Genomic DNA, 23,112 nt, shown 5'->3' on the forward strand with positions numbered 1-23,112 from the left:
TTGGATTACTTGCAAAATGTTAGTGGGCATGTATGTGGTGCTTATGAAATAAAAAGAATGACCATTCCCTCTTAACAGTTTCAGTTTTCTTAAGTCTTTCCACTTTCAATGTAATTTGTTACATGCAATCACCCACTGGGACATTGGTGGTGGGGAGCATATAGTGAGCTATTGCGGTAAAGCCTGAGGGGGCCTATGATTCATGAAAGAAACTGCAATGAGAACTTATGGCATGGATCCTGTCCTGAAGTGGCTTGCTGTATTAAGGGATATAGCCTAGAATTCATGGGTGGTGCCATGAAAAGGCTGCTGGTACAAGCGGGTTGGTCATGCTCTATGGGCTGAGCGTGCTAAAGAGAGGTCTCGCGGTACACTACCATTTCCAAAGTTCTTTGCAAATTAGAAGCTTTTAACAAGCACCAACCTATCAACTTCTCTACCTGACCACCAAAAATGTTTCCCAACAAATGTAGAAGCTGACATTGAAACTCCTATGGGAATTAAATCTAGCCATACCATTCTGTGAAACAAAATACTAAAAGCCGTGGTTCTCATCTGAATCCAAAATGTTAACTGCTGTCTGGTCCTGTAGCACGACAGCCTGAATTCGATGAGGGGCAGAGAGTGACAGTAAAGGCAACATGGTCTATTTTAGCAACTATGCAATTGCATGGCCCTCGGAGGAGAAAACCCTGCCCAGTGGAGTTAGTTGCATCTCATCTGAACTTGGGTTAGAGGAGCTTCACAAAACTTGAACTTTTCAGCCTTGAGAAGAGATGACCAAGACGTGACCTTAGAGGTACAACAGTAAAGAAAGGCAACTCTAGAACACTACTCCAGACTAAAGTAGGACAAGGGGGCACAGATTCAAAAGGAAAAGTACACTGAGAAACTATCTCCTCTGGTGTAAGAGTCCAGAACAAGGGGCATAACCTTAAAATTAGTGTTAGGCCATTCAGGGATGATGCCTGGAAGCACTTCACACAAAGGGTAGTGGAAATCTCCTCTTCCCCCAAAATCTATTGATGCTAGGACATTTGAAAATGTTAAAATTGAAATGCATAGATTTTTGTTAGGCAAGGGTATTAAGGGAGATGGAACCAAGGCTGGTCGATGAAGTTAAGATACAGATCATCCATGATCTAACTGAATGGATTTATGGCTGGAGGGGTTGCATGGCCTACTCCTGTTCCTATGTTCTAAAGTGCATCACAAAGCAGATGAGAACAGGGAACAGCACCTGATGCAAGCTTTAAGATCAAAAAGGAAGACAGTGCCCTGGCATTTTTTTCTGTAAGTTAACAGCAATTTCCTGTTTATACATGCAACCAAATGAGGTAGAATATAAATTCTAGAATCAGTGTCATGTTGTGCGGCTCCAGAATCAGTGTCATTTTGTGCGGCTCCAGAATCAATGTCATTTTGTGCGGCTCTATCACATTAATTTATACCACTGGCCAACCTAAACATGCCCTGTGTGCGCACATCACCTCACAACTATCACATGTTCTCCATCTCTCTCTCATACTCACTAATTAACTAACAAAATTGGAAGTAACCAGCTTTCTGCAAAAAAATTGATGCATGCAGTCCTCCCACTAAAAGATCCTGGCTCTGGAATACTTATGCAAATAGTCAACATTGATCGATCAATGCAAGGTGTACAAAATTGATGACAATTCAGGAAACTCATTAATCATCATCATCGCCGTGGTGTTATTGTGGTGCCAATTATGTTCCTAAACCAAAAGACTGTGCCAACTTCAACCAGAACCCAACACAACCCAGATGCTGCATTAAGCAAAAAACGCACTGTTTGATTAGATAATATGAATAATAATCATTTAATTATTAATCACAAAACCTAGGGAGAAACCACAGTGCTCTGGTTAATTAAAGTCCTCCCAGCATCTTGCTGCCCTTTTGGCCCCTAAATAAGATTAAATTGCTTGTCAGTAGGCTATCCTGGTTGTATATCTTTCAAACATGACAAACTATCTGGAGTTTTTTTTAAAACTTGCACAAAGGAGGTTAAATAAGAACATGATTAATCTCAGGTCTACATTGGAAGGAGCAAACCAACTTGTCAATATGTCCCTGACTGACGGCATGAAAATATCTTTCAAACTTGATAATGGATGAAGCTTAAAATAGAAACAGGACAAAGATTACTCACATTCGGCTTGCTGTGTGGTTCACTGCTAAAGGTTCTCCCTGTTCACTGCAATTAAAGAAACAATAGGTTATTACTAGACAACTACATGTGCTGCAATTACTTAGAAAGACCATCATCCACAGACGAGTTGCTTTGCTACAGAATAGGTATTCACAAAACTGTTCACCTATGTGCTAGTATGTGATCATCTATATCAATAAGTTAGATTTCAGAACATCTAACACCCACCATCACTGGAAAGGCAGATCAAAATGTAGACACCCAAACATGCTGCTGAAACAAATACCTCAGATTCAACGTGGATCCATTTTGGGGACATTATTTCAAGAAAGCACCGGCTTGGAAAAAGTCCATTAGTGATTCTCAACTTGAAGGGCCACAGTTTAAGGCCCTCCCACCAGTGTACACAACCCCCCCCCCCCACCTCGGGCCGTATGATGTACAAGTGTGTTAATTGTAAAGCACTTGTAATCTGTGGATGCAAATAGAGTGCCATGTACTGCATTCATGTGTATTATGCCATATGTAATATGATTGGTGGATTGTAATGTAATGTATTTTGACAAGTGTTGGAACCCCTCTGGCTGTATGACTCATAAAATGTGTAATGAAAATGCTTTGTAACGGGTCTCTGTAAATTGAGTGCCATGTACCACGTTAATTTGTATTGTATGTGATGTGAACTGTATTGTCATGTATCTCAACAAATTTTTATGAATAAAGTATATATTTTTGAAAAAAAAAAATTTCAAGAAAGCACCAGCTTGGAAAGAGTCCATTAGTGATTCTCAACTTCTCTCCTTTTGTGATGTAGTCCTTGGCCCTTCAGCTAAGAAAACAACCAAAGTGGTCCTTGGCTGCTGCGACATTTAGGAGTGTTGTTCCACTTGTGTTGCTGCACTGGTGTCAGTCAGGCTCATCAGGGGCAATAGTTCATTCTGGCTAAGTGCATAACCACTTATAATTCTGTTCACGTGTCAGGCACTCAAGTCTTTCACACATACTTTTCAAAATAGATTACCATTAACTTTCGGTAGTTCGGTATACCCCAAACGACAGATGTCATGCAAGTTATGATCCAAGTTACAGTTAAACAGGACAAAAATCTGGAAATGCCAGGCAAAAAAGCACTTGAATATGAATAAATGCAATAGACAGAAATTGAAAATTCAAAATCATTTTCTATTCCCTATTTAAATAAAAAAGATGAAACTGGATTTTCTTCTGGCAGGAACCAAGAATGGTGCTACTGGCAACTGTACCAAGGATTTTTGACTAATCACAGAGACAAAACCAGTAACACCCAGATTTATCCCTACCACAGCAGGAAAATCATTTCATTTTCACTGGAAGATTTAGACTTTGGATTAACAGGTTAGAGACTCCAATTTCTATGGCAGACAGTAGAACTTAGACTATTCCAGATGTGCAATAGTGAACTTGTGCTAAAATGAAAAAAATGGTGACGGTCATTTCCATATATTTAATTGAAAAATGTGTCGTACAAGAGTGCTTGGAAGATGCAAGTCACCAAAAGGTAAACTGGACATCAGACTTTAAGGTACAAATGGAGATTACAATTTGCTTTGCTCAGTGTTTTAACCACTTTCATTGTACATCCGCTTTATTTTATTCCTTTCGTGAAAAATGTCCAGATTTCAAAGCATAAAAAAGGAGTTCTGAGTGACAGAGCACAACGATATACCAACATGCTACGCCAGAGCAGTTTGCTGCATTCCAATAACCTTCCATACCACAAATATTTGATCAGCTCAAAGTCAGTAGCGAGGCATTTTTACAACCCATAAAGGACTCTCAAAAATCAGGAAAAACTTTTATGCAGCTCATAGCAGTTTAGGCTGAGGCCCATGAGTAGACTGTATTTGTAGGAGGGAAAATGGTAAGCAAGAGAACAGTTTCCTCCCACCTCCCCATTTATCCAAGTATATGTGGAGACTTGACTTACCCTCAAAAAGGTTTAAATCCTCATCCAAGAAATCCTTTACTATCTTTTGAAGTTATCTTCACATCACAAACCTCCCCTTCCGAGTTGTCCTCATAGAACGGCGAGGGGTTAAAAAAAATCAAACCCAAACCCTCTGCACTGCCTGTACAATTTTCCCATCAGATGCTCCAGATGTTCATCGACAACACCCAGCTCGACCTCACCTGACCCCTCCGCTGTCACTAAACTGTCTGACTGCTTGTCTGACATCAAGTACTGGATGAGCAGAAATTTCCTCCAACTAAATATTGGGAAGACCGAAGCCATTGTTTTCGCCGCAAACTCTGCTACCTAGCCACCGACTCCATCCCTCTCCCTGGCAACTATGAGGCTGAACCAGACCGTTGGAATAAACGGGTCGTTTTCCGAGTGGCAGGCAGTGACTAGTGGGGTACCGCAAGGATCGGTTCTAGGACCCCAGCTGTTCACAATATATATTAATGATCTGGATGAGGGAATTGGATGTAACATCTCCAAATTTGCAGACGACACAAAGCTGGGGGGGAGGGTATGCTGTGACGAGGATGTCGTGAAACTCCAGTACGATTTGGACAGGTTGGGTGATTGGGCAGAAACATGGCAAATGCACTATAATGTGGATAAATGTGAGGTTATCCACTTTGGTGGCAAAAACAGGAAGGCAGATTATTATTTGAACGGCAATAGATTGGGAGAAGGGGAAGTGCAAAGAGATCTGGGTGTTCTTGTGCACCAGTCACTGAAGGTAAGCATGCAGGTGCAGCAGGTGGTTAAGGCGGCAAATGGTACGTTGGCCTTCGTAGCAAGAGGGTTCGAGTACAGGAACAAGGATGTCTTGCTACAGTTGTACAGGGCCTTGGTGAGACCACACCTTGAGTATTGTGTGCAGTTTTGGTCGCCTTAGCTGAGGAAGGACGTTCTTGCCATGGAGGGAGTGCAACGAAGATTCACCAGGCTGATACCTGGGATGGCAGGAATGACATATGAGGAGAGATTGTGTCGATTGGGCTTATACTCACTGGAGTTTAGAAGATTGAGAGGGGATCTCATCGAAACCTATAAAATTCTGTCAGGCCTGGACAGACTAGATGGAAGGATGTTTCTGATGGCCGGGGAGTCCAGAACCCAGGGTCATAGTCTAAGGATAAGGGGTAAGCCATTTAGGACTGAAATGAGGAGGAATTTCTTCACCCAGAGAGTGGTGAACCTGTGGAATTCTCTGCCACAGAGGGCAGTGGAGGCCAGTTCATTAAATATCTTCAAGAAAGAGTTGGATATATTTCTTAAGGCTAAAGGGATCAAGGGATATGGGGAGAAGGCAGGGACAGGGTACTGAATTTGGATGATCAGCCATGATCTCATTGAATGGCGGAGCAGGCTCGAAGGGCCGAATGGCCTACTCCTGCTCCTATCTTCTATGTTTCTAAACCTTGGTGTCGTATTTGACCCAGAGATGAGCTTCTGGCCACATATCTGCATCATCACGAAGACCGCCTACCAGGTCCATAACATCACCGACTCAGCCCATCTGCTGCTGAAACCCTGATCTGTGCTTTGTTACCTCTAGACTTGAATATTCCAACGCATTCCTGGCCGGCCTCCCATCTTTCACCCTCCGTAAACTTAAGCTCATCCAAAACTCTGCTGCCCGCATCCTAACTTGCACCAAGTCCCGTTCACCCACCACCCCGTGCTCACTGACCTACATTGGCTCCCGTTCGAGCAACGGCGCGATTTTAAATTTCTCGTCCTAGTTTTCAAATCCCTTCATGGCCTCGCCCCTCCTTATTTCTGCAATCTCCTCCAGCCCAACACCCCTCCGATATATCTGCGCTCCTCTATTTCTGGCCTCTTGCGCATCCACAATTTAAAAATCTCTCCACTGCTGGCAGCCATGTCTTCAGTTGCCAAGGCCCTAAGCTCTGGAATTTCCTCCCTAAACTTCTCTACCTTTCTTCCTTTAAGGAGCTCTTTAAAACCTACCTCTTACCTCATGTGGCTCGGCGTCAAATTTGGTTTGAAAACGCCCATGAAGCGCCTTGGAATGTTTTACTACGTTAAAGACACCATATAAATGCAAGTTGTTGTTGTATCACTATATCTAATCCACGCAAATCTTCTGTAGCTGGCAATCCAGCAGTTAATCCTCCAGAATAACATTCTCTCAGACTCTTAATACTAACAACCATACGACCCACACAATTCAGCTCTGACCACCTACACTTCACAAATATCTCATTAATGGTCATAGTATTACAAAAGTCGTCACCAAAAGGTAATTAGGTTAAATTTTAGAGTTATCTTGCACCTAATACAATGTTGAAACCTGGATGTTCTGTGCCACGTAGTACATAGTGTACTGAATGGATGCAATTTCCAACTATGGTCATATAGAAGGAAGTTTGTAACTTCAGTGCTTTTAACGATAAAGGCAACATGGTACATTACAGCACATTAATAAACTGGGTACTTAACATGCTATTTATAGAACATTTGCAAAACACTGAAACACATATTTGTCTCCTCTACCCTGTCTCTGACCTTGCTGTATTTCACTCTATCCTAGCTCTCCAATTTGTCCCATCCCAGCTGTCTCGTTCTGTCCTAACTTTCTAGTCTGTCATGACTGTTTATCATGCTGTCCCAGAGCTCTGCCTCTGCCTCGTGTTACCTCAGCCTCTAATCTCCCTTCAAATCAGTGGTAACAGCAAAGAGATCGCTACTGCGGACTCAAAGTGGGCACTGCGTTAATACCACAAGTTTGTTCAGATATTTGCGAGGGAAACAAAAGTTGAAATGCAACACTGTAGAAAGAAAATTAAGAAACATTTCTAAAGGATGTTAAGAGAAGACGGCAAGAACTGAAAAGGCAAAGAGTTAAAACAGTAAAGATGATAAAAATCAGACAGACTTGCATTTATATAGAGCCTTTCACGACCACCGGGCATTCCAAAGTGCTTTATAGCCAATGAAGTACTTTTGGATGTGTAGTCACTGTTGCAATGTAAGAAATGCCGCAGCCAATTTGCGCACAGCAAGCTCCCACAAACAGCAATGTGACAATGACCAGATAATCTGTTTTAGTGATGCTGATTGAGGAACAAATATTGGCCAGCGTACTGGGGAGAACTCCTGCTCTTCTTCGAAATAGGTGGACGTAATCCCATGGCACTGAGAGAGCAGACGGGGACTCGGTTTAATGTCTCATCCGAAAAACGGCACCCGACAGTGCAGCACTCCCTCAGTACTGTGCTGGAGTGTCAGCTTAGATTTTTGTGCACAAGTCTCTGGAGAGAGATTTGAACCCAAAACCTCCTGACTCCGAGGGAAGGATGCTCCCAACTGAGCCACTGCTGATTTAAGTACTGCAGTTGGAAAAGCAGGTGGTGTGACTGAATAGTTAATCTACAGTTCACAACACAACTTGCATTTATACAGTGCTTTTAACATAGAAAAATGCCTCAGGGTACTTCATAGGCATAAGGAAAATAGACCTCAAACTGTCTAAAAGCCTGGTGGAGAAAGGAAACAATGCCCGAGGAAAGGGAACCATTTTGGCTAAAAACAGAAAGGAAGTTTCTGTAAATCTTGTGAACCTTTGATAAATCATCAATCTTGTGAACCTCAAATACTGTGGCTACAAGAGGTCAGAGGCTGGGTATTCTGTGGCAACTGACTCACCTCCTGACTCCCCAAAGCCTTTCCACCAGCTACAAGACACAAGGTCAGGAATACTCTCCGCTTGCCTGGATGAATGCAGCTCCAACAACACAAGAAGCTCGACACCATCCAGGACAAAGTAGCCCGCTTGATTGGCACCTCATCCACCACCTTAAACATTCACTCCCTCCACCACCGGCGTACCATGGCTGCAGTGTGTATCATCTACAAGATGCACTGCAGCAACTCGCCAAGGTTTCTTAGACAGCACCTCCCAAACCCATGACCTCTACCACCTAGAAGGACAAAGGCAGTACGTGCATGGGAACATCACCACCGCCAAATTCCCCTCCAAGTCACACACCATCCTAACTTGGAAATATATTGCTGTTCCTTCTTCGTCGTTGGATCAAAATCCTGGAACTCCCTCCCTAACAGCACTGTGGGAGTACCTTCACCACACGGACTGCAGCGGTTCAAGAAGGCAGCTTCTCGAAGGCAATTAGGGATGGGCAATAAATGCTGATCATCAGCGACACCCACATCCCATGAACAAATATTTAAAAAGTCCTTAATTTAAAAAAGCAAAATATATGAAAAGATGTATTCTCCGATTTCTTGACTTTACATACCGGTGTTATCTTACTAGCACTTACTAAAAAAGGTCATCCACCACTGTATATTTAAATACTAAGTAAATAAAGCTAAACCATACCAAGTAAATAAAGCTAAACCAAAAGATAAACGTGCTGCACTATTCTCAGGGATAGAGGATTAATGGATTAAAATAACAGTCTATTATTTAATGATTTTCCTTTGCGATCCTTTACTTAGAGGCCAAACACTTACTTTGAATGCATTACTTCACAGAAAGTTACTGCAGCAATACCCCATCACGAGAATAAAGATTAAGAAAAATCGACCTGTATAGTGCTGACATTACTATCTTGGTTAGTTGTGGAATTAGTAGGGATTTCCCAATATTGTAGTACCTTTCACAACCTCATGATGTTCCAAAGTGCTTCACAGCTAATTAAGTACATTTTGAAATGCAGTCACTGTTGTAATGTAGGGAAATGCAGCAGCCAATGTGCACACCGCAACAAGGTCCCACAAATACCAATGAGATACATGACCATTTAAACTGTTATTAGTGGTGTTGGTTGAGGGATAAATGTTGGCCAGGACACCTGGAGAACTCTCCTGCTCTTCCTCAAATAGCGCCATGGGATCTTATACGTCTACCTTTCAGTTTAATGTCTCATCTGAAAGACGGCACCTCCAACAGTGCAGCACTCCCTCAGTACTGCACTGAAGTGTCAGCCTAGATTATATGCTCAAGTCTCTGGAGTGGGGTTTGAACCCACAATCTTCGGACTCAGGCGAGAGTGCGACCCACTGAGCCACAGTTGACACCTAATATACCGAGAAGTTAACTCTTGATATTTTCTCACTTGTTTCTGCCACACAGATAAACTTAGTCTTCCCGTGCAGACCTACTGAATTGGATTACAACTTTGTAATATTTCAACTGAATATCTGTACAATTGCAACTTTCCAAGACTGTATATATTAATGTGTTGATATCTCTACTTAAAAATTACAAATGTCCATGCAAGTTCAGCAGAAAGTTCTCTAGACATTGCCTGCAGGAACTGACCGACTTCAAATACACCATCCTACTCAGCAACCTGTGTGTAATTCTTGCATCAGATTCAGTGACCAGAAGCAGAGGTTTCTGGTGGTCCAGTCATATTCGGTATGAAGGATAGCTATAAATAACTGAATTCCATACAAAACTTTTTATCCACAGTAATTCTTCTCAATCTCAATTTACTCTTACTTTGTGTACAATTTGTATACAAGATTTGACAATCAAATGAAAAGGTGAAAGATGCAAGTAACTTTGTTGAAATTAAGGACAGATTTACAAATTTAAAAAAGTGTGTGTTTCGGGTACTCAGTCAGCAGATAGTGCAGCAAAATGCAGAGCAAAATTCCCTCTACTCTGCACTAAATGTGCTTCTGCCCCAACCCTGCAAGTGCACTCCCTACAGCAGCAGTGTGGCATTTTAGGCACTGTTTTACACTATGGTCCATGCCTACTTAGAACTGAATTGAGACAGCCCATAAACATTTCACACAGGGCCTTTCTAACCAGAGAAGACTTTCATCCCTTCTAGGTTGGCTCTGATCCTAGGCCCCAGAGGTGAAAGGCTAGTGTCAAACTCACTGCGCCATCCCACCCATAATGCTACAAGTTTACCATTGAGTGTAAGGTGGAACCACTTTGCACTGAGACTACTACAGTTGTACTGTAAATGTATCCACCGTCAACACATCTTCCACTGCATAAAGGAAATAATACGAGCTTATCTTGGTAAACGAATTCCAAAATTCTATCAAATTTGTTTTTCCTTAAGTGTATACTTCAATTCAGTGAATTAAAACCTGTTTGTGCATTGTACTAAAATAGTTCTAATTTGAGCTATCCATTGTAGATGAAGATAGTCTATGCCTGATAATGCACTGTTTTGTCTGCTAAAAGTTACATGGATAGACTAGAGAAGTTGGGGTTGTTCTCCTTAGAGCAGAGAAGATAGAGAGGAGATTTGAGGTGTTCAAAATCATGAGGGATTTAGATAGTAGAGAGAAACCTTTCCACAAATGGGAACAGTTGAGAACCAGAGGACACAGATTTAAGGTGATTGGCAAAAGAACCAAAGGTGACATGAGGAAAAACTTTTTTACGCAGCGAGTGGTTAGGATCGGGAATGCACTGCCTGAAAGGGTGGTGGAGGCAGATTCAATTGTGGCTTTCAAAAGGGAATTGGATAAGTACCTGAAGGAAAAAATTAGCAGGGCTACAGGGAAAGGGCGGAGGAGTGGGACTAGCTGAAGTGCTCTTGGAGAGAGCCAGCACGGGCTCGACGGGCCGAATAGTATCCTTCTGTGCTGTAATCATTCTATGATTCTATGAATTTAATTACCCAATTTGAATTAAGCAATGTAAATTACACATCAAAATGGGAACTTAATTGTTAAAAAAATGAATCATAGTTAAGGGGAGTAGACAGCACTGAAATTAAAATGTACACCAATACTTCCTAATGACAAGCTTGAAATACAATACCATTTACTAATCTCTAAAGCTACAACACTACTCATCCTTTGCAAAACAAGGAGAGTTTAAAAAGATGGAAATTTATGGTTTGGGTGCAGTATTTCATCTGGCATGTCTGACTGGAATATCTTGTACTCCATTTATACTGAAACTGCTCCTGTTGTGCCAAAGTCACTCATCGAAACGTCAAGGTAGATTTAGCAACTTGTAGCTACACCAGAACATCAAGAGCAGTGTCTACATATTCACAACTGTGCTATTTGGTCAATGGACTTTTCCCCAACATTAGGGGAATGTCCATACAGGTCACCAAAGTCAAAATTGCACTAAAGACAGTGACTGAGCTGAGACCTCATGGTCAGAATCAAATGACAGCCCCAACATCAGTCAGTCAACCCTTAATATCTTTGCTAATAAACTCATTTCTCTTATCTGGAAGGAGGAGAGCATGCCAGGGGATCTCAGACGCCGTAATTGTGACCATCTTCAAGAAAGGTGACAAGTCCGATTGCAGTAATTACAGAGGAGTTTCTCTGCTGTCTGCCAAAGGGAAAGTCATCGCAAGAATCCTCCTCAATCGCCTTCTCCCAATGGCCGAGGAGCTCCTCCCAGAATCACAATGCAGATTCCGCCCACTAAGGGGCACAATGGACATGATCTTCACTGCATGCCAATTACAAGAGAAATGCAGGGAACAGCACCAACCACTGTACGTGGCCTTCTTTGATCTCACAAAGGCTTTCGACACTGTCAACCGTAAGGGATTATCGAGTGTCCTCCTCAAATTCGGCTGCCCTCAAAAGTTTGTCACCATCCTCCGCCTGCTTCACGACGACATGCAAGCCGTGATCCTGACCAACGGTTCCACCACAGACCCAATTCATGTACGAACTGGGGTCAAGCAAGGCTGTGTCATCGCACCAACTCTTCTCGATCTTCCTTGCTACAATGCTCCATCTCACCCTCAGTAAGCTCCCCGCTGGAGTGGAGCTAAGTTACAGAACAAACGGGAAACTGTTCAACCTCCGTCACCTCCAGTCCAGATCCAAGGTTGTCCCATCCTCTGTCGTTGAATTACAGTATGCAGACACGCTTGCGCCTGCGCTCACTTGGAGGTCGAACTCCAAACCATCGTCAACACCTTCACCAAAGCGTACGAGAGCATGGGCCTTGCACTAAACATCCGTAAGACAAAAGTCCTCCACCAACCTGCCCCCGCCACACAGTACTGGCCCCCGATTATCAAAATCCACAACAAGGCCTTGGACAACGTGGACCACTTTCCATACCTCGGGAGCCTACTGTCAACAAGGGCAGACGTCGACAATAAAGTCCAACACCACCTTCAGTGTGCCAGTGCAGCCTTCGGTTGCCTGAGGAAGAGTGTGTTTGAGGACCAGGACCTGAAACCTGGCACTAAGCTCATGGTCTACAGGGCAGCAGTGATACCCGCCCTCCTGTATGCCTCAGAGACATGGACCATGTACAGCAGGCACCTCAAAGCACTGGAGAGGTACCACCAACGCTGCCTCCGCAAGATCCTGCAAATCCATTGGCAGGATAGGCGCACCAACGTCAGTGTTCTTGCTCAGGCCAACATCCCCAGCATTGAAGCTTTGACCACGCTCGATCAGCTCCGATGGACGGGTCACATTGTCCGCATGCCCGATACGAGACTCCCAAAACAAGCGCTCTACTCGGAGCTCCGGTACGGCAAGAGAACCCCAGGTGGGCAGAGGAAACGCTTCAAGGACACCCTCAAAGCCTCCTTGAAAAAGTGCAACATCCCCACCGACACCTGGGAATCCCTGGCCCAAGACTGCACAAAGTGGAGGAGAAGCACCAAACACCTCGAGTCTCTTCGCCGGGAGCAAGCGGAAGCCAAGTGCAGGCAGCGCAAGTCAACCCAAGCACCCCACCCACCCGCCCCTTCAACCACCGTCTGCCCCACCTGTGACAGAGTCTGTAGGTCCCGCATTGGACTCAGCAGTCACCTGCAAACTCATTTTTAATGTGGAAGCAAGTCATCCTTGGTTCTGAGGGACTGCCTAAGAAGAATATCTTTGCCTCCAGACATAGGAAATGAATTGTGATTCTGCGATGCACAATTTGTCCCCCGCAGCATCAGGAGCAGGAGAGCTGGCAAGAGCAGAAGAAACGTAAAAAAAAAAATCAGGGAAGAGAAACATGATAAACACAGGTGGCTTTTGCAGTAAACCTCAGTTAGTAGGGAAGTCATGGGCTCGGAGACTCCTGTTTTTAAAAATAGGATGTCCCAAAGTGCATTATAGCCAATAAATTACTTTTGAAGTGCAATCACTGTTGCTTAGTAGGCAAATGTAACAATTTGTGCACAGCAAAGTTTCACAAACAGCAATGAGATAAATGATCAGTGAATCAGTTGCTGTTGTAGGTTAAAGAATAAATGTTGGCCAGGGCACTCGGAAAAAACTCTTGCTTTTCTTTGAATAGTACCATGGGATCTTTTACAGCCACCTGAGCAGGCAAAGCCTTGACTTAATATCTCATTCCAAAAATAGCACCTCCAACAGTGTGACGCACCCTGAAGTCAGCCCAGATTATGTCCCGAGTGGGGTTTGAACCCACAATCTACTTACCCAGGAGGTGACTATGCTACCGGTGAGTCAAGCTGTATGAGACAAGAGGTTTACTGTAAAAGCCTATAGTATATGGCATTTATCCTATTCCTGATTCTTCTGCGAGCTCTCAGTTCTGCTGCTGCCTATTCTAAAAATGCCACCTTTGCTGCTCCTGATGACCCCACTGCTCTTGCTCCCATCCCATAAACTTAAGAAACCCGAGCTCTTTCCTGCTTCTGATGGAGGCGACTGGCAGTGTAGTGGCTGGCTACAGTTTGGCTACTTGCTCCAGGTTTCCTGATGTAAAGACTATAGCAGCCAGCAGCACACCAGCTTCTGCTCTCAATCATCAGCCACTCGACATTTATAGTTCAGCTGCTGCTCTCCAAACTCGCATTTGTTTTTGGTAAAACTAAAAATGTTGCTGTCACCCTTTAAGATATAAATGTGATCACTTAGTAATGTGCTGCATAATCTACAGTCTCTTGCTGCAGAATTTGATTTGAGCTGGCCACAGCAATTGGTTTGAGGTGTCACAAAATTCTAGAGATCCAGTTTATATTACAACACTGTCCAGTGGGGGGGGGGGGGGGGGGGGAATTCTGAAACATAAAAGGGTATCGAGGGATTTTACCAGCAACAGTCAAACCGTCAAGAATTACATTACAAAGATAGATTAAATTCCTTTTGTTTTTGCCTATCCTTACGGCCTTTTAGTTAATGAACACTGAATTATTTTGGAATAGACACAGAGTCCGACAGGTTAAGGAAACAGAGTTTACAATTAAAACAAAATGCATAAAGTACCCAAGCTTAATGACTCTCGACTAATGTTAACTCATGCTCCATGTATACTGCAGAACTGCTTTTACTTGCAGCACATGTTGAGGCTTCCTGTGCTGTGAATCACTACCTATTAACTGTGGATCAGATATCAGAGTACCAGCAACAATATGGGTAGTTGCTCAAAAGTAGCAATTGCAACTGAAACAAAACAGAAAAAGCTGGAAGATTCAGCAGGTTAAGCATGCATCTGTGGAGAGAACACACCAGTTAACGTTTGTGACTTTCCTTTTGCAAACCCATGATATTATTTACACTAAGCAATGGGAAAAGGTAGTTCGATAGCTAAAGCATATTTAAATTCAACATGCACAAGTGTACTGTTTCAAGGCACGACACCCAAAATGCCCAGGAACTTTGCAGTTTCACACAAAGTTACCTTTTAAAAATAAAATGATTTCCTTCGCCCCCCCCGCCCCCTTCAGATGACCTCAATATCCCAGAAAAGGAATTGGAGACGAGAGGCTGGGCAACTCCCTGGCATCTGGTTAGTGACTTGCCTAATGGCTATTCCCACTTTGTGGATGCAAAAGTGGCACATGCACAAAGTTTCTCACAACCCCCCCAACATCCGTCCTAGGCAAGATGAAGCAAATTATGTTGTACCACTCAAAATGCCCATTTTCTATAATCCGGTTGCAAAACTCGAAAGCTACAGAACAATTCAAAAGACTCAGATGTCAAACACAAGCCAAGCTCCGCTCGTGTATGGATGTTAGCAGAACCCCAATTTTTAAAGTTACTAACAGATCCCCTGTGGTGATGCTCCCCAGTCGTCTCTGGAACACAGCTATTTAAGCTGCTAACCTAGCCTGTGTGTTTAAAGCCACTGCTCTAAACAGCTAAATCCAAGTTATTTTAAGTACTTGTAACTGAGGTCAGAAGGCAGTTGTAACTGCCTGTAAATTTCAGAATCGAGATGGTGTGTGATAGTTCAATTTAAAAACAGAAAATATAGTGCATTACACAGTATAATGCTCATGTTCTTGGAAAACAGAACTCCACTAATCTCGTAACTCCACATAACACAAAAGAACTGCACAAAGCTGGGGAACTGGCATTAAAGTGGATAATGACCTTTAACCAGAGGGTGCAAGGTATTCAGCATTTCACCCTTTTCTCCCAGCTGCAACTGAGGTAATTTTATTGAGCTACTGTTTCTTATAAATCAAGTATTTTTTCATCCCTTAGTTCACTCTCAAGCCAGGAATTTCCTCAAAACCTGTGACAGGACACCGGCGTAATGCCAATTTTCATCATAAAAGAGAGAGGAAATTCTCACTTTTTTTTTTTAAAACGCTACCAGAGTTTTCTTGAACTTTTGTGCCGATTCGATTAAACCTCTGCCAAAACCCTCTGTCCATCAACATGGCCCCGCCCCCATGCAAAAGACCAGAGAACGTGACTTTCCTGCACTTAAACCAGCTCTGAATGGGCTGTAAATTTACGCCCAAAATTTTAGGTGCAACAGGACCCAAACTCACATTTCTGGAGATTTTTTTTTCCTTCAAGACCGGCACTGTATTTTCTGTATATTTGAATGCATTTTATGGCATCAGAGTTAATTACATTAAAAAACTGAAGTGCTCCCACAATTGCAGTTATAAAAACATGCTGTGCCTAGTGTGCATAAATGGGTTGATGCTTCAAACTTTAATTTTCAGGCATATAGGAATTAAAGTAGAAATATGGCCCAAGTTCTGTGCTTTCTTTGGGCCTCGATTAGTTAGTTTGTTAACACTCTAATGAGATCAGGAAATTAAGCTGCACATTGCCATCAGCATGACTGGCATAAAAATAGGCAGAACATTCAGCACAATTTCCACACAAGTGGGATTGAGGAAATCCTGGGTCACAATTCTATCATACACGCGTATTTCTTCTCAGCTGATAAAACATTTGTTAGTGACCATTAACCAGCACGAGTTAGTTTATTTATTTATTTTTAAAACCTTCCAAACTAGACTTAGAATTTTCTTTTAGTAACCAGTGTTTCAGGCAACATTCTAATAGACAGCTAAGCTCCGTTCAAGCTTGTTTTTTCATTCTGCCTTCTCCTGCGTGTGCTTATTTCAGTCCTTTCGGTGCTTTGCACAATGATGCCCTCTTTCACGCTCACACACAAAATCGAGATATAACAGTACTTTTACAGAAGTGGAAATGAGCTACACCAGTTCAAGATATGGGTAGTCCAGTAGAATTAATTCCTTTGACAAATATCGTCGCAGCAAATTTGAGTTGGACAAGTATCAGGAGAAACATCTGACAGGAAGCATTAGCAATATTATGGGAAATTAGATTTCCTAGACACTGGGGCCAATCAGGTGGACTATAATGGTCTTTTCTGGTCCTGTACATTCCCATGTCCCAACTGAAGACCAGCATTTTTGATAGTCTGCTCAGGTTAAATTCAATTCCTGCTCAGAAACGTTTTACTAGTTACCAGGGACATTTCAGTACTGCCATCATGGTCTGTGAAAATGATACAACACAAGACTTATCACCACACGTTCCTCCCCTTTAATGCTCATGGTCAACTTGTGTAACTCTACAGTGGCAATAAACAGAGGAATCCAAGTGAAAGAAAACAAGATCTCGCTCGAAAAAACAAAACTCTATAAACATGGAACAGTTGGCCACAGGCTGCAATTTAACCTCGTTTTTTCTTTGACAGTTATCTCACCTTCACTCCTGAAGGCATCGATCCCTTGGCACAGTTCCAAGGACCCCTTCGAATAGCTCACCCAAGTGGCTATAATCAGTGTGCAGCCCAACTGTGAATGTCAGTGGGCTATTTGGCCTCAGAGACATTGCAGCTGAACCTAATCCTGTCTTCATTTGACGGTCATGTTCAGCTTCGTTTGCTGGATATTGATCAGGGTGAGCGGATTTTTGTTTCCCCAGATTCCGAGATGAACTGCAAGATCTCTACCCACTACCCCAACAGAGACCCACCTAACTCAACATAGGCCAGGCCTTGAATACAGAACCTTTCTGGGTCTGCATAGCTCAGCTACACACAGAATACATTTGTTAAGCCATCAGGGGAAGTTCCAATCTAGGCGTTTTGATAAATTGCATACATCTCTCTTTATGTACATGATTTCAGAATTCTTTAAAGTTCCTGCAAGTAACGTTCATAGTGTAAGGAGGAGATACAGAAAAGCTTAAACTCTAGGGGGGGGGGGGGGGGGGGTAGAGATTCCGCTTTGGGTGCAATCTGGAAATTGTGTCCAAAATGCGCTGGTTAGGTTACTGCTCAAGTTTCCACTAAAATTCATTTGCATAATTACAAACTTAAAATCTTCCAAAAACCAGTGCAACCTTCTTTTTCTCCCCTTTCTATTACCTGTACAAAGTATTCCTTGATGTACTGAAGAGTGGTAACCTGATGCAGTTTTATTAATATAGCTAAAAATGGGTTCATCACCAAAAACAGGCATTTGTAGCACGGATGGCCTCCCACCTGTGAGTAACCCGATTTAAAAATCACTGAAAATTAGAACTATACTGAACCATTTAACAGTTTCATTGGTGTAGTCAGTTTCCTAGCAAATTAAATATTTTTGGTAAGAAAAAAAACTTTTAAAGCGTGCCTCTAGTGCCTAAGAAACTGAGTGCAATTTGAAGAGCCTTCCAGATCCAGCACAATCTCGCAATTTCGACTGAGGCGCAGCCAGGGACCGATTCAGGTGCACCGAATCTTGAAGCAGCGTAAAAGATCGTGGAAAATATGAGCACACGTGTTTATGGGCGTGACTCTTGTTTTAAATTCCCCAATCTGTTGCGCTGGTTCGACCGATTCTGCTGGAATCTGGGTGCAAAACCAACAGAAACTCTACCCTTGGATTCTTACTCCAGCTTAGAAACTGCACATTCCCACACTTAGGGTGTTAAGAAGATTGCTTCAACTCCTATGAGCAGCATTTGCGTTAAGGATGTACCTCGTATGGCTGGCATGTTTAACGTTCCTAGAATGTGATACTAGTGAGATTGAAGCCAGCTGCACATTGGCGTTCATTCCATATTAACTGCTCGCTAATATTCAATTACTTTAACTGAGGTTCTTGAATTGTTCAGCTTTTATTTTGCAAAAGTTGTTACATGCATTTCACTATAGCCTTCTTCATTATTCATCCACGCACGACAATCAACTCAAATTTAACAAAACAAATCAAACCAGTTTATCCAAAATGGTATGCACTGGCAGTATGCTGTCCTATAAATAATTATAAATGCCAGTTACAGTTAAGACCACCACAGAACATCCAATGCAATAAATAAGTTCTTCATTTTAAAAATGGTCAATAAGAACTAGGAGCAAGAGTAGGCCATAGGACTCCTCGAGCCTGCTCTGCCATTCAAATAGATCATGGCTGATCTTCGACCTCAACTCCACTTTCCCACCCAATCCCTATAGAATGCAAAAATCTATATCTCAGACTTGGAATATACTGAGCGATTCAGCATCCTCAGCCCTTTCGGGTACAGGATTCCACCCGAGTGAAGAAATTCCTCCTCATCTCGGTCTTAAAAGGCCGACCCCTTATCCTGAGACTGTGCCTCCTAGCTCTAGACCCTCCAACCAGGGGAAACAACCTCAGCATCTAACCCGGTCAATCCATCTCAGAATCTTATAGGTTTCAATGAGACAAGAATCTTGTATGTTTCAACAAGTTCTAAAACTAGTCTAAAAACTTACAAGAACTATGGGTAGAGTGGTGTTTTTAGTGTTCTTCCAGCACACCGCCTGAATACCTATTGCATCATTACATGAAATGATGTTTAATGAAAGACACATATGAATGTTCATCCCTCCCTGAGGTTTTATTCCCCTGCTCCTTTTCCCTTCAGCAGCTCATGAATGGTCAATGCTTAGGGATGAGCCACAGAAATGACTGACCATGAACAGGAATCATCAGAGCCCAATTTTGTCTCTACGCACACTTTTTAAAAGGGTCAATGGATAGCAATCAGGAGCAGGAAGTTGCCGCTTCATGACCTGGGGACGTGGCCAACTGTGGTCCCCTACCACTAACCAGCAGAATCAGCTTCCAATCAAGGACATTCCTGGCCTGCGGGGTGCTAAGCCAAGAAGGTGATGCACTTAACCATCTGGAGAGCTGACCTGAGGTAGTCTGGCCTTGTCTGTGCAAATGTATCTGTGATCAGAACTCCCCAGTCCAACTAAATATGGCAACTCTACTGCATTTACTACCCAAATACAGAATAATTTATAGAAAAGTTATTCTGGATGTAAGCAGAAAACCATTATGGCCAATTCTGAGATACATCTCCTCCCTTGCAAAAAGCTAGGCAGTTAATACTCCTGATCCATCACTGCTTCCAGAAAGAGGAATTACTTCCACTTCTGGGGGGAGACACCCTGTCGATGATTAGATTTTTCTACATAATGCACAAAATCCAAATTTGAAATGACAAAATCCAGAAGCAATTTGTGGAATAATTACCCAATTATTTAAAGTTACACAACTCCTACAAAATAGAGGCTTTTTCCACCACTGACCAAGTGATGGCAGTTGCAGTGATGCAGGTCAATACTTCCATTCGATCATTAAAATCCAACCAACATACAGCTGCTCTCATCAGTCAATTTTTATTAAAATTATTATTGATTTACTAAATCCTGAAGCTATTTAGGGAAATCCAATATTTAGGATGACATTTAGACACCTGTGGCCTTTACAGCAACGTGAAAACACTAATTCACAAGATTGTGAGCTACATTTGCTGCTCTCGGAGAGAGGATAAATAAATACAAGTTGTTGTTGATATCGTACGGGTCCTAAAGTGCCAGGTTTAAACAAGTGGAACTGACTGGATAACACGAGTGACAAAATCTGTGTTTACACTATTGCAGTCACTCTCTAATCAAATTAGGTTTTCAAAAAAGAAACCAAGTTACAAAATACAAGCCTCCCAACACATATTGCAAGTGATATTTCTGTGTAACAAACACAAAAACAGAGCAATTATTTCATCAAAATGTTCAGTTAGAATCATAGAATAGTGCAGCACAGGAGGTGGTAATTCAGCCCATCGAGTTTGCAGCGGCTCTGTCAAAGAGCAATCCAATTAGTCCCAATAACCGGCTCTTTTCCCATATCCCTGTAATTTTTTCTCCTTCAAGTATTTATCCAATTCCCTTTTAAAGGCTACTATTGAATCTGTATCCACCACCTTATCAGGCAGCACATTCCAAATCCTAACCACTCGTTGCGTAAAATAGTTTTTCCTCATGTCGCCTCTGGTTCTTTTGCCAATCACCTTAAACTGTGCCCTCTGGTTACCGACCCTTCCGCCACTGGAAACAGTTTCCCTTTATTTACTCACGCTAAATACCTCGCTCAAATCTCCTCTTAGCCTTCTCTGCTGCAGGGAGAACAACCCCAACTTCTCCAGTCTATCCACGTAACTGTAATCCCTCATCCCCGGCACCATTCTAGTAAATCGCTTCTGCACCCTCTCCAAAACCTGCATTTCCTCCCTAAAGGGTGGTGCCCAGAATTGGGCGCAATACTCCAGCTGGGGCCAAACTAGCATTTTATATAGGTTTAGTGTAACTTCCTGGCTTTTGTACTCTATGCCTCTATTTATAAAGCCCATCGAAAGCTCAAGTTTCAGTATGATGTCCTTCGCAACCCACGACCTGATCAGACAATTTCACACGACTTGGTTGTTCATATTATGCAATCAGCGCCACTGCTTTAAACGTAGCCCCACGAGATATCCCGCCAGCAACTTGCAAAAGACGCAAAACTCACAAGCACCGTAAACAACAATCTCATGCACAAGTGCGAATATCTTGAACCCCAACAGTGACCTATTCCATTGGTGCATTACTCCTGGTTTCACTTCAAAGTTTAAAAATGGCAAAACCTTCCAGTAAGTTAGCACCAACCAAATCACGTGCAATAAAGTGTCATTTCTATCCACACAAGTGGGCTTATACAAAACAGAAAATTATACTTTGCATCAAGGGATAAATATTCTCATTTTGAATTGAAACTATCTGCACTTACAAATAACCAGCATGGAGCAAAAATAATAAAAAATTTTCCCCTAGTCCTTCAAAAAGCAATCAACAGACTTGTGCGAGCCTCTCTTATTTCCCATCAGCAGGAAATCCAGCAATAACGGAGGTCTGGCTTGGGCACAACATTCAACATGAATTTCAAAAGTCAAGATTTTTTTTTAAGAAAACCCCCAACTTGCTGACAAAAATCATGAATGTAAAAACCAAAATAACTGAGGTTAACAAAAAAAAGTAATTCAATACAGGAGCATCAAAACAAGTGTCAAGCAGTAGAGCAAACTAATTATTATGTATATATATATTAAAAATACACCTTTGCCATTTGGCTTAACTTTGAGAAACAGAGCATTGCCATCAGAGTAGGCCATAAGTCCTAGTCACCGAGGAAAAGGGGGAGGCAAGGGGGCCGGGGGCCGAGCTGGGTTCAACACCGACCTTGCGTTCGCCTCTGGTGGCGCACACTCCGAGTCCTCCTCGGCGGAATTCATACGAAAGTGGGTGGGAAGCGGGTGCCGTTAGTTTCCTCGTTTTTTTTGAAAAAGAGTCTGCTCCTCTCCCGGTGTGTCTTGAGGAGAGGGAGAGAGGGCGTGTTGTGTGTGTGTGTGTGTGTGTGTGTGTCCGCGCACCGAGCACAGCCTCCGCTCTCGAGTCTCCCCCCTGGGTCCCGCTCCGTCTTTCTCCGGTGTAATGTCCTGTTGGGAGATTGTTGATGGGTGGTAGGGGTGAGTTGGGCGATTCGATTCGGCTCGGCTCGGCTCTAAAACGCCAGCTGGCCCGGGCCTCGCTGTTGCTGCCGCCGCTGCTCCTGCTCGGCTCCCCGCTCCGCCATCTTGTGATTCTCGTTGACTGCTGGCGCTCCCGGCGTGCCGCGCGGCCCAGGCCGAGTGTCAGCCCCAGCTCTTAAAGCGACAGGCCACCCACTGCCGGCCTGGCACCATCACTTAAAGAACCCCCACCTCACTACCCCATGTATCAAACCAAAAGACCCATTTGCCTCTTTTTTTTAAGTGCAGCTACTTCCCTTCCAATAGTATGTGACTTAATTTTCATATGTGGGAAGTCACAGAAATCACAGAAACCCCACAGTGCAGATAGAGGCCATTTCGGCCCATCGTCAGGAGCAGCGCTCCGAAAGCTTGTGATTTCAAATAAAGCTGTTGGACTATAACCTGGTGTTGTGTGACTTCTCACATTTGTCCACCCCAGTCCAACACCGGCATCTCCACATCTTAATTTTCATGTGTGGCACTTAGGGGGAAAAATTCAGTATCACCCCGTTTGGGGATCCATTAGCGGCCGTGCGCAAAGTTTAGCGCCTGGCTCTAATTATCGCCTCCGACGGCAAACTTGGCTTTTATCGCCCCTGGAGGTAATTGGAGCACTAAATCAGGCGCTTCACACCTGTCTTAAGGCGCAAAGGCTGAGGAGCGAGGCACTACCTCAGAGCGCTGGCGAAGCTCCTCTGATGTCAGTCAGCAATGGAACACAGGCACACAGGCGCCGGCCAGTTCTTAAAGGGGAGGGCTGATGAAAGGTCATCGACCTGAAACGTTAACTCTGTTTCCCTCTTCACAGATGCTGCTTGACCTGCAGAGTTTCTCCAGCATTTTTTTGTTTTTATCTTAAAGGGGAGGGTTGATTTTGCACTCCATCTACATCCTGCTCATT

General features: G+C 43.1%; 1 protein-coding gene across 3 annotated transcripts in view; it reads right to left on the reverse strand.

Moving 5' to 3' along the window:
- Positions 1–22,303, reverse strand: part of ube3a (ubiquitin protein ligase E3A) — a 64,597-nt gene extending 42,294 nt beyond the window's left edge. For 2 of the 3 annotated variants that reach the window (XM_085999539.1, XM_085999540.1), the window contains exons 1-2: positions 21,880–22,303; positions 2,177–2,221 (exon numbers count right to left, since the gene is read on the reverse strand). In XM_085999539.1, the coding sequence (XP_085855665.1) occupies positions 2,177–2,221; positions 21,880–21,932 (98 nt within the window). In that variant the 5' untranslated portion in view covers positions 21,933–22,303. The remainder of the gene's footprint in view (positions 1–2,176; positions 2,222–21,879) is intronic. The other variant, XM_085999541.1, reaches the window with a different exon arrangement.
- Positions 22,304–23,112: the final 809 nt, after the last annotated feature.

This window comes from Somniosus microcephalus, chromosome 10 (assembly GCF_052327205.1).
Source record: "Somniosus microcephalus isolate GS21.2 chromosome 10, FLI_Smic_1.0, whole genome shotgun sequence".
Taxonomy (NCBI): domain Eukaryota; kingdom Metazoa; phylum Chordata; class Chondrichthyes; order Squaliformes; family Somniosidae; genus Somniosus; species Somniosus microcephalus.